The sequence below is a fragment of the Podarcis pityusensis genome (genome assembly GCF_964106645.2).
Source record: "Podarcis pityusensis genome assembly, chromosome: 5".
Lineage (NCBI taxonomy): Eukaryota > Metazoa > Chordata > Lepidosauria > Squamata > Lacertidae > Podarcis > Podarcis pityusensis.
In genome coordinates this window covers 612,931-623,893 of record NC_138032.1, presented here as the reverse complement: position 1 = coordinate 623,893, position 10,963 = coordinate 612,931, and the positions used below count along the sequence as shown (strand labels likewise).

Sequence of the window (10,963 nt, the reverse complement as noted above, 5' to 3'; positions counted from 1 at the left end):
AGTCCCCGGAGGGGGGGCAGGAGGAGGAGAGGGCGGCGGCCGCAATAAAACCTCCTGGCACGTGCTGGGCTCGGAGCTGCTGCTGGCGAAAGCCCCGCTGCCCTTTACTCGCGAGGAGAGGCCGTTGTGCTCAGGCGACCCCGCGCCCTACATTTCTCTCCTCGCCGTCGGGATCCCGGCCGCGAAGAGGCGGCTGCGCTCCGGCTCGACAGCGTCTTCGAGAGGGGCAGGGCGGGCAGGTGCGCCTCCTCCCCAACTCTCCGCATCCTGCATTCACGAGAGCAGGACACCAGCTAAGGGGGTTCCTCCCCCCACCCGCCAGCGACCCTCTCCGGCCCCGTCGGTGGGCGGCCGGGGATCCTTAGCGGATCCCCATTTAACTGCCGCACAGGGTGCTCTCCGGGGAAAAACTCCCCCCTCCGGAGAGCCGGCGGAGAGCGAGCCCCCGAGACCCGTCTGCGAGGCGGAGCCCCGAGCCCGTCGGGTGTCCGAGCGCGCGGCGCGGCAAGGGTTAAAGCCAAGCGAGCGGCTGGTGATTGACAGGGCGGCCCCTGGTGCCCGGGGTGGCGGGGAGGGGGGGTGTCCGGGCGCGCGCCATTGGCCGCCGGGCGTTGCGCCGGGCGGCCAATGGGTGCGCGCCGTCCACGAGCGGGGCCGCGTGCCTCCGGCTCCCATTGGCTGAAAGTCACTGTGGGAAAGAAAGTTTGGGAAGTTTCACACGAGCCGTTCGCGTGCAGCGCAGCCTATAAATAGGCGCCGCCGGGCGGGGAGGCGGCCGGGATTGCGCCGCGCAGGGAGGCAGCAGCAGCAGCAGCAGACGGAGAGCGCGCGCCAGGCAGCCGCCGCCTGTGACCCGCCCCGTCCCTCCGGGCTGCTCCACCGCGCGCGCCCGCCCGCCCGCCCGCCTGTCCGTGCGCGTCCCGGTTGCCAGGGCGGCTTGGGAAGCAGACGCCGCAGCTCCGGCTCCTTTGGACTCGCCACCACCCGGAGAGCCGCTCGCCTGGCACCCTCGACGGCCGCGGCCGCTTTTCCCCACGACTCGAGGGGTTCGCGGCGGCTTGCCCCGCCGGGCTTCTCCGGGGGCCAGGATGCCCGCCGACCTGATGGAGAAGAGTTCCTCGTCGCCCGTGGCCGCCACGCCGGCCAGCATCCACGCCACGCCCGACAAGCCCCGCACGGCCTCGGACCACCGGAAGGTAACAGGCGTCGGGGCGTCGGGGGCCGCTCTTCTCCGCTCCCCCCCCGTCTCCCCCTTCCTCCCTCCCTCCCTGCCTCCTTCCTGCGGGTCTGACGGGCGCTTGTCTCTTGCAGTCGTCCAAGCCCATCATGGAGAAGCGGCGGCGCGCGCGGATCAACGAGAGCCTCGGGCAGCTCAAGACGCTCATCCTGGACGCGCTCAAGAAGGACGTAAGTGGCCCCGAGAAAGGAACCTCCCGGGCTGCGGGTGGGGGGCATCGCGGGAAAGGGTCTTGGAGCGCGGGCCCCCGTCTCCGGCTCCCCCAGGCAGGCTGCGCATTCAAGGAGGCTGGACGCCCCCCAGCCCGGGAAGGCTGCGGGACGTCATTCTCACCACCAGCCTGGGAGGGGTGCCCTCCCCCCACTTCAAAAAGCCAGGAGCCCCATGGCCTTCCAGGGTCCAAAGTCTTCCCATGTCCTTGTTGCTATTATTATTATTATTAATTATTATTAAATATCAATTAATTAAATGTTCTTTATTAAGTACTATATCTTAACACCCCGACGATAAATCCCACCCTCACAATTAGTGGGGATAACCTTGTGGACTTGCCTGGGGGTGACCTGCCAGCCCCCTTTTTCTGGGAAAATGCCGACCAGCGTCTGCTGCCCTTCTGGGACCTGGGGGTGAGGGTCTTCCTTCGCTTTCCAGCTGAGATTCATCCCTCCTTTGAGCTCCTCCTGTGCCCAGACTCTCTCCCTCTCCCGCCCCCCCCCCCAGCGTGTCGCCCCCTGGTGCTCACTCCCCCCCCCCCCCCCGCTTGCCTTGCAGAGCTCCCGGCACTCCAAGCTGGAGAAAGCGGACATATTAGAAATGACAGTCAAGCATTTGAGAAACCTGCAGCGAGCGCAGATGACGGGTGAGTGGCTGGCCGGGCTGCGCGCTAGAGAGAGAGCGCGTGTGTCCCCCCCTCCCTGCCCCCCTCCCTCTCTCCCCCTCCCTCTCCAGAGGTGATTTCTTCCAGACTTCCGCCTGCGGTTTTGAATGCCATTCAAGCTGCGTTTTACTGACTTGGCGAAGGCGGCCTTTCCCACGGTCTGGGTCTTATTTATAGCCACAACTCCAAGTTGTTACTGTTCCGGAAAAGAGGTGGGGGGGGGAGGGAGAGAGAGAAGGGAGAGGGTGGCAGCTTGCAGGCAGAGGAAATGGGGACGGGATAATGAGAAGCAAACGGGACACATCCTGCTGCTCCTGCTGTAGGAGGCGAGAGCCGCCCCCCCCCTCTTCTCCTTGCTAAGGCTTCCCTTTGTTTAAAGCTGTGTGCAACCTTGGCAGGCAGCCTCTGAATGGAGGGTGCTTCTGCGCTGCAGAGATCTATGCCCTTGAAGGGACCCCAAGCATCATCTAGACCAACCCCCTGCAGTTTGTTTGTGTGTGTGTGTGTCCTGTTCAGCCCCTGTGACACTTGTTCTTGGCTGTCTCTCCCTCCTTCCTAAGGCTGAATACTCTGGGCTCTGTGTCTCTCTGTCTTTCTGACATTGCCTCTTTCCTTCCCTTCTTCTTCCAGCCGCGCTGAATACAGACCCCACTGTGCTGGGTAAATACCGGGCCGGATTCAACGAGTGCATGAACGAGGTGACCCGCTTCCTCTCCACCTGCGAGGGGGTGAACGCCGAGGTGCGAACCCGACTGCTCGGACACCTGGCCAGCTGCATGAGCCAGATCAACGCCATGAACTATCCCGCCCCTCAGCCGTCCTCCGCTGCACTGCCGCTGCCACCCCACCCCGCACCCCCCGGGGGCCAGCACGGCCCCTCTTTCGGGCAGCCCCTGGTGCAGATCCCAGCAGGCGCGGTGCCCCCTGCGGCCAGCGTCGTGCCTTGCAAGCTGGGCAGCCCAGCCGGGGAAAGCACCAAGGTGTACGGAGGCTTTCAGCTGGTGCCAGCCTCCGACGGGCAGTTCGCCTTCCTCATCCCCAGCACGGCCTTTGGGCCCCCGCACAGCAACGCCGTCATCCCCCTCTATGCCGACGGGGGCATGGGGTCGGCGTTGCCCCCCGCTGCCTCGGTCTCTCCTGCGTCTGGCGCCCCATCGCTTTCGGCAGATTCGGTGTGGAGGCCTTGGTGAAAGCAGGCGAGGGGCTGGCGGCCCACCCACCCTTCGGCCTCCGGACTTTGGGTCAGGACTTGGAGTGCCCCTACCCCTGTGGCCAGGGCTCTGGGTTCTCTTCCTCCGAGGGAGCCAGCGACCTTCTGGTTCTCTGGCTGTAAATAGCTGTCTACTGTTCATATTGGATTGTGCCTTCGTTTGTACCGTAGCAAATGCTCTCCTCTCCCTTTTCTTTTCCATGGCTTTTCACGTGGCCTGCACAAGTGTGCACATGCTTGTGAAAGAGTCCACATTTCAGAGTCCACCTCTTCCCCCCCCACCCTCTTTCTGGCTTTGTCTCTGCCCAACTCCTTTTATTTTCAGTGACACCAAAGACCTGTTTGTTCTTAACAACGAGGAAAGCCTTTCCTTCCTTTTGGAAGTTATTTGATAAAAATAAAAAAGACATTTGGCATTGTGTGTGCTGCAATAGCCTGGTGTGGGTGCAGCTCTCTCCTTTGTGCAGCAGGCGGTGTGGTTGGGGGGGGGGGAAGAGGGTGCAGGACCCTGAGCTGGGGCTCTCCTGGCGGCCGTGAGTTCACTCTGTTTGCCTGGCTGCTCATAAAGGGCCAAATCACATGGCCTGCAAACCTGATAAGTTCCTTGCCAATTCCCTTTTATCTTCAAAAGTGACCCCTGAATTTAATCCACACAGCAGCAGAGGGGAGGGAGGTCATGATAAGGCCGCCTATCCATGCTATGTGCAAAAAAGACCTTTTCCTCCTGTTCTGAGGTGTCTCACATATGTACACACACAGATTTCCTAATTTTTCGCATGCAGCACAAAAATGGCAGTATAGCCTTTGCTCCCTGCTTGGCCCTAGAAGGACTGTGCATCTCTGGTTCCAAGGGTCTCCGACAGCAGATTTGCGAGTCTGCCTGGGATCCTGGGAAGCCCTTGTTGCTCTAGAGTGGACAATGGATCCTAAGGGCTGCTCTCCATGTAAAGCAACTCTCATACTCCCTTGTATAAGGTGGGGAGGAGTGCAGCAACGCCCCTGGACTAGCCATGGGGAAGTGATGGACCACAGCCTGCAGAGAAACACTTACTAGGGCCTGGAGTTTGTGAAAGCACCAAGGCTGAGCCTTTTGCAGCTAGAACATGGGGCTGTTTTAAGGAGAAAAGGTCAGGAAGCTGGGTATATTGATTCTTTCCTAAGTAGCTTTAGCAAGTTAACTATCTTCTCAGGGTTGGAACATAGAACTGAAAGCAGCAAGATGGATTTCAACAGATCAAGGTAAAAACCTGCAGCTGGCTGCAAAATATCATAGGAGCAGGGAGGCCTACTTCAGTGTAAGGTAATCCTAAGTTAGGTCCAGTCGTGTGATGGAAACTTGTTTAGGCTGGAGAAGAGAAGCTGAACAGGAGCCATGACTCTGTTCTCCCAATACCTGAGGACTGGCAGGGGCAGACTTGTTCTCCTTTGCTCTCAGAGAAGGGAAGGGGTGAGGCTAGTGCCCACTGAGAGGGGCAGACTCTCAACGAGAGGAAATAGCAGATTCTGGCTGAACATCTGAAGGTCCTTCCGAGCTGGGCCTGTCTGACCAGGGGCAGAGGCTGACTGCCTGCGGAGGTGGTGACCTCCCCTTCCCCATGGATCTGAGGATTGAGGGACGGCTGTCTGGGATGCTGAGATAGAATCATAGAGTTGGAAGAGACCACAAGGGCCATCGAGTCCAACCCCCTGCCAAGCAGGAAACACCATCAGAGCACTCCTGACATATGGTTGTCAAGCCTCTGCTTAAAGACCTCCAAAGAAGGAGACTCCACCACACTCCTTGGCAGCAAATTCCACTGTCGAACAGCTCTTACTGTCAGGAAGTTCTTCCTAATGTTTAGGTGGAATCTTCTTTCTTGTAGTTTGGATCCATTGCTCCGTGTCCGCTTCTCTGGAGCAGCAGAAAACAACCTTTCTCCCTCCTCTATGTGACATCCTTTTATATATTTGAACATGGCTATCATATCACCCCTTAACCTCCTTTTTATGATTTTTATGATTTGAGTCCATCAAATCATAAAAATGCAGAGTTGGAAGGGATCCCGGGGGTCATCTAGTCCAACCCCTGCGATGCAGGAATCACTCATCTCTGACATCCAGCCTCTGCTGAAAAGCCTCCAAGACAACAACGGATTTTTTAATAAACAGAGATGGAGGTCGCTGGACTGATGACTTAAGGGAGGGGGGGAGGCAGTGTGGAAACAGGTGGAGCAGTGGGAAGCCCATCTTCAGGGAATCAGTTCAGACCTCTGCCCCCTCCCGAGGGGCGAGAAGCAGAGGCAGAAAGGGAAACCGGAGGGGTGGCCCCTGGCTTCACCCCCTGCCCGGGGGTGGCCCGCGAGAGGCTAGCTGCGATGGAATGCGGCCCCCAGCAGGGGAAAGGGTTCTCCTGACTGAGGATCTCTTTGCAGCTGTCAGGCCCCCTTGCAATGCTCCCTTTTGGGGGGGGCAGGGAAGCAACACACACTTCCCCCCTAGAACAGCTTAAGCGGGGGTGCATCCCTGCGGGGCGGGAAAGCAAAAGAGGATTTGCCCGGACCAATAGGCAACATTTTCCAGCAGGGGCCGTACCTCTGCCCCCCCCCCCCAATGCTTCCTGAGCGAAGGCCGGGCTGCTGTGTGCTTCGCCCCACGGCTCTTGGCCCGCCCCACTTCCATGCAGCTCCGGACCTCCCAGGAAAGCAGGGGCAGCCGCCCCTACCCTAAGTCATTTTGCACGCTCCTTTCCTCCGCCCCCGGGCCTGGCCGGGCGGCGATGATTTAACACCCGCCACATCTGGTTGTGATCAGGCCTGGCGTTTCCTTTGCCCCCCCTAATGGATAAAACATGTGGAGAGGGGCGCTTGCCTTCGGAGCTGCAGCGGCGGCAGCCCCCCCCCCCCCGCCCCTTAGTCATGCCCCATTTGCAGGCGAGATGGGGGAGAGCCGGATAAAGGGCAGGCTTGCGTTTCAGTGCCCCCCCGCCCCCGCCCCCCTTAATAACTCAGCCCGTGCTGAGAATTCCTCGCAAATCCCCCCCAACAAAGGCGGTCGAATTCCCGCTGGAGAGACCAGGTGCCTGCCTGCCTTGCGCTCAGGTGTTGAGGAAAGGAATGCGGCGGGGGGAGAGGGGGGGCTCCAGCCCCTGTCAGCACAGGCCCACGGGCCTCCCTCCTTGGAAAGGCCCCAGGCGCCCAGGCAAAGGAGCCCCTCCTGTCAAGGGTGCATTTTTGGACAGTTTTGGGCCCCTGTTGCTGGCATCCGTCTGCCGCGAGAAACAATGGAGTCTGCCTCCGAGGGTGAAGCCAAACCGCTGCCTTAGCAGCACCCAGATGGCCACGCAGGGCCTGGGCGTGTGCAGGAGGCCCTGGGCTGCCCAGTTGCGCCCCTGCTCTCTAAAATAAATCGCTTTATTCGAGGTGGCGGGCGTTATGAAGAGGGGACCGCCCTGAGCTTGGAGGTCGCCCCCCTGCCGTGTCCCGTCATAGCAGGCTGGATGGAAGCAGCTGAGGACTTCCTCCCATCTCACCACTGGCTCAGGGCAACCCAGGATTTGAACCCAGGCCTCTCCCAGGCCCTAGTCAGACACTCTAACCACTACGGCACGCTCTGCTCTTGAGCCCTGGCCGCCTCCTGCTGCCCACGTTTCCCGCTCACCTGGCTGAGAATCCGGGCGCCCGGAGCCCCTTCTGCCCCAGGTGCCCTGCCTCTAGACTTCACTCCGCCGGGGACTCTGCGCCCCCTTGGCCCGCCCGGCTCCCGCTGCCCCTCCCCACCTGGCCGTTCCCTCCGGCCGCTTTCAGGCTAAGCGCTCCCGGCTGGAGCGGCCTCGGCGCAGCTTTTGGTTCTGGCCTGTGTGCGCTGGCAGCCGAGGAGCCGGGGAGCCTCTCTGTGTGTCGCTGCGCCCGGCCGCCTGCTAAGTGCTCCGCGTTGAACTCCGTCCCGGGCGAGGTCGTGAGAAAGGAGCGCCGGGCAGGCGGCCAGGGAGCGAGCGCCTCCCGCCACGCGAAGTTATGCCGGGTCGGCCGGCCGGCCGGCCGGCAGGCAGGCAGGCAGGCAGCCGGCTGACAGCGCTCGAGCCCCTGCCCAGCCGTCCCGGGCGTCCAGCCGCTGCCCAGAGCCCCAGAATCCTACTATGGTCGAGTTTGAAGAGACTCCCCCCGGTCATCTAGCCCAACCCCCCTGCAATGCAGGAATCTCAGCTAAAGCATTCATGGCAGGTGGCCGTCCAACCTCTGCTTGAAAGCTCTCCAACAAATCACTGATGTGTAGAGTTGGAAGGGATCCCCAAGGGTCATCTAGGCTAATGCCGGAATCGCAGCTCAAGAATCCTGGACAGAGCCTCTGTCGGATACCTCAGGTGATGGAGAGTCCCTCCACCCCACTGTGGAAGAGCTCTCAGAAAGTTATTCCTAATGATTCAGAAGCATGCAGGATTGGCCTGCCTTCTGTTCCTCCTTGAGAGAAGTACAGTGGTACCTCGGTTAAGAACTTGATTCGTTCCGGAGGTCCGTTCTCAACCTGAAATTGTTCTTAACCTGAAGCACCACTTTAGCTAATGGGGCCTCCCGCTGCCACTGCGCCGCTGGAGCACGATTTTTGTTCTCATCCTGAAGCAAAGTTCTTAACCCGAGTTACTATTTCTGGGTTAGCGGAGTCTGTAACCTGAAGCGTATGTAACCTGAAGCATATGTAACCAGAGGTGCCACTGTACTTCCTTCCACCTCTGCTTTCCTTAGAGCTTCCACCTTGCAAGACTGGCCCAAGGCATTCTCCTTCCCAAGTCTAAGGACAAAGGGGTTCTTCCCAGCTTTTAGGGTGCTGCTGGCCTCGCCTTTCTTTTTCACAGGGAAGGGATCCCCTGCCTTGTCCCTTGAGCTCCCCAGAGCTGGCTTGGGGTTTTGCCAGCTGGTTCTTTGTGCCCAGCTGCACCGCGTGGCCGCAAAACCATCCTGTGCTCAAAGGCTCTGACAGCCGTTTTCTAGCCGAAGAGATAATTTTCTGCACGCTTCAATTTTTAAACTTAGATTTTGTGTATTACCCCCTGCGATCTAAATCCGGCATCTTTTGCATAAATCACCAAGTGTGAAGCAGTGGCTTTAATGATGTGTCTCCTGTTTTTGTTCTTCTGGAAGCTCTCAATTTGAGATCAGAATGTTATTTGGGGATGGATGGGTGAATCAGATGGGGAAGATGGAGATTAATTATTTTTGCAAGTAAGCTCAAGCCAGGACCCTTTGCTGGAGAATTTGTTCCCCATCAGTGCTTCCAAATTCCCTTTGCCTGCCCAGCTTGGAGACGCGGGGGGGGGGGGGGCAGAGGAATTCCCTCTCTGCTCTGTGACTCCCCACCTATTTAGACAGCATTTTATCAGGCAGGCAATCTGCCAGAGTCCCCCACAGGGACTTATCTGCAGGATGTTTACAGAAGGAGGTTCAGGTTGGCTGGGAGAGGAAGAGGAGGAGGAGGGGGGGGGATCTGGTTTCTACAAAGCAACTTGGAGGAGGGCAGTCAGGTTACCTGGCCTTTATCTCTTCACCACCAGATCCTTTCCCAACTCAGCAAAACTGCCAGACCGCTGAAGTCTTACCCCTGGAAACAAATTCACATCCATGCCACAAACATAGCCCCAAACGTTTGGACAATAATAATAATAATAATAATAATAATAATAATAATAATAATAAATTTTATTTATATCCCGCCCTCCCCAGCCGAAGCCGGGCTCAGGGCGGCTAACAACACTAAAATAGTGCAACAAGGTGTATTTTGGGTTGGGGGGGATTCCAGATCAAGAAAAGAGTCGGCCGAGCGTCTCTCCACTCTCCCCAACCCTTAGAAGGACAAAACTACCCAGATTGCAGATGGGGCAGGTTTTGGAAAGTAGGTTGGCTCGCTCAAGGCTCAGTTCACATCTGTCTGCGGCCGGAAGGTTGGATCTTGTGGCCTCTCCCCACCATTTCAAGGCACCCATGCTCAGCCTCCAGCAGGGACCTTGAGGCTGCCCTCCAAGGAAGAGGCCTGGGCTTTGGAAGGCCCAGCACAGAGGCCTGGGCTGGCAGCCAGAAACGCCTTCTGAGCCACGCAGCCCCTGCTCCATTCATCGCAGCAGAGTGCCTGGGGGACTCAGCGCATTCCGGGGAGGCAGGCAGGGGAACAAGCCCTTCCTGCGGGGGGGGGGGCATCATGGTGGCTCCGTTTGGGAGCAAAGCCTCAAATATGCGATGGAAGCAGCCCAGTCCTGGGGGACTCAGAACAGGCACGGGAGATGCATCAAGAGAAGGCTCTGGCTGGCCTTCCAGGAAGTGTGCCAGGGTTTGTGTGTCTTTGCCTATGGAACTCCCTCCCACAGGAGGCAGGGATGACCACCAACCTAGATGTTGGAGTGGGCAAATTCATGGAGCAGGAGAGGGCTATGGATGGCTGCTAGCCAGGCTGGCTCTGCTCTGCCTGCATAGCTGGAGCCTGCAATGCTTCTGAATCCTGGTTTCTGGAAGTCACAGGAGGGGAGACTTGCTCTTGTGTTCAAATCCTGCTTGCCAGCTTCCCTTTGGGGCTTCTGGCCAGCCACTGTGAGAAGAGGGTGCTGGACTGGATGGGCCCCTTAGCCTGATCCAGCAGACTCTCCTTGTGTTCTTTACTCATGTTCTTATGAGGCAGGACAGAGAGAAAAATCTGATCAAGTTCCTGCTGTTTGTATACCAGGATGGCAACCATAGGAGATGCCTGCAGGACTCTGAATGGGCACCTTTTCATCAGCAGCACCACCCAGTGGGAGAAGGCCTGTAACTGCACAAGGGACATGCTCTTGAACTTTTCTCCACCTGCTGATGCATCTGAATGCAAACAGGGTCAGGGTCCCCTGGTTTGCTCCACGGGCAGGAGGCCCTTTCCTGTGGCAAGGGCACCCAGCCTTCTGCTTCAGGCAAAAACATGTCTTGATTCAGCCCCTCAGCTGGAAGACTGAGCAGTCTGCCCTTAGAACAGTCCCAAGAGGCAAGCAGCATTCATACCCATTGCACAGATGGATAATGGAGGCTAAGAGAGGATGGCTGTCCTGGGGCCAAGTAAAGGGTCCGTGTTGTAGTTTGCAACAGGGACCCCACCTTTCCAGGGCAGGCCAGTCTCTGCAACAGTCTCCTCCCACATTAGGGTTGCCCTGCAGTTTCCACAAACTGGAGTGGGTGTGGCTGTTGCTTCAGGCCAAGGCTAAGAACACAGTCAGAGCTGATACCAGTCAGTGCCAACAACACTGGGCTGCGTGGACTACTGGCCTGACTTGTGATAAGCCAGCTTCTCTCTGTTCCTGAGCACCATCTCCACCTCAGCCCCCCTCCCCACTGCACCAGGTGCTCAGAGCCTGGCAAAAGTTACCCTGAGCTCTCCAGCCTGGGAGCCAGTAGGGCAGGCAGAGGCGATCTGTTTGCTGCTTCTCTGGAGGGGGTCTTCAAGGGGAGGCAGGGTCAGAGCTCACCCCAAGGGTGCTGCGGAGACAAGAAGACGGGCAGTGTAGACACCCCCCTTTGGGACTGGGGAACACAAGAGGGAAGCCCCAATCCACATCTTTTTGTTGGCATCCATCTTTCCTGCTGTGACTTCAGGAATGCTGCTTTTGGATGCATTTCCTCCCCAAACCAGCTTTGATCCAAATGGAGAAAAA

At 58.5% G+C, this 10,963-nt stretch overlaps 1 protein-coding gene across 1 annotated transcript; it reads left to right on the top strand.

The window, feature by feature from the left end:
* Positions 1-814: 814 nt before the first annotated feature.
* Positions 815-3,743, top strand: HES1 (hes family bHLH transcription factor 1). Its single transcript, XM_081007041.1, has 4 exons — positions 815-1,196; positions 1,312-1,407; positions 2,009-2,096; positions 2,745-3,743. Exons 1-4 carry the CDS (start codon positions 1,089-1,091, stop codon positions 3,302-3,304), a joined length of 852 nt encoding a protein of 283 aa, XP_080863167.1. The 5' UTR covers positions 815-1,088; the 3' UTR covers positions 3,305-3,743.
* Positions 3,744-10,963: the final 7,220 nt, after the last annotated feature.

Coding starts and splice junctions, on each gene's coding strand:
- HES1 (XM_081007041.1), top strand. CDS start 1,089: ATGCCCGCCGACCTGATGGAGAAGAGTTCCTCGTCGCCCGTGGCCGCC. Junction 1,197..1,311: donor CGGCCTCGGACCACCGGAAG/GTAACAGGCGTC, acceptor TGTCTCTTGCAG/TCGTCCAAGCCCATCATGGA. Junction 2,097..2,744: donor GCAGCGAGCGCAGATGACGG/GTGAGTGGCTGG, acceptor TTCTTCTTCCAG/CCGCGCTGAATACAGACCCC.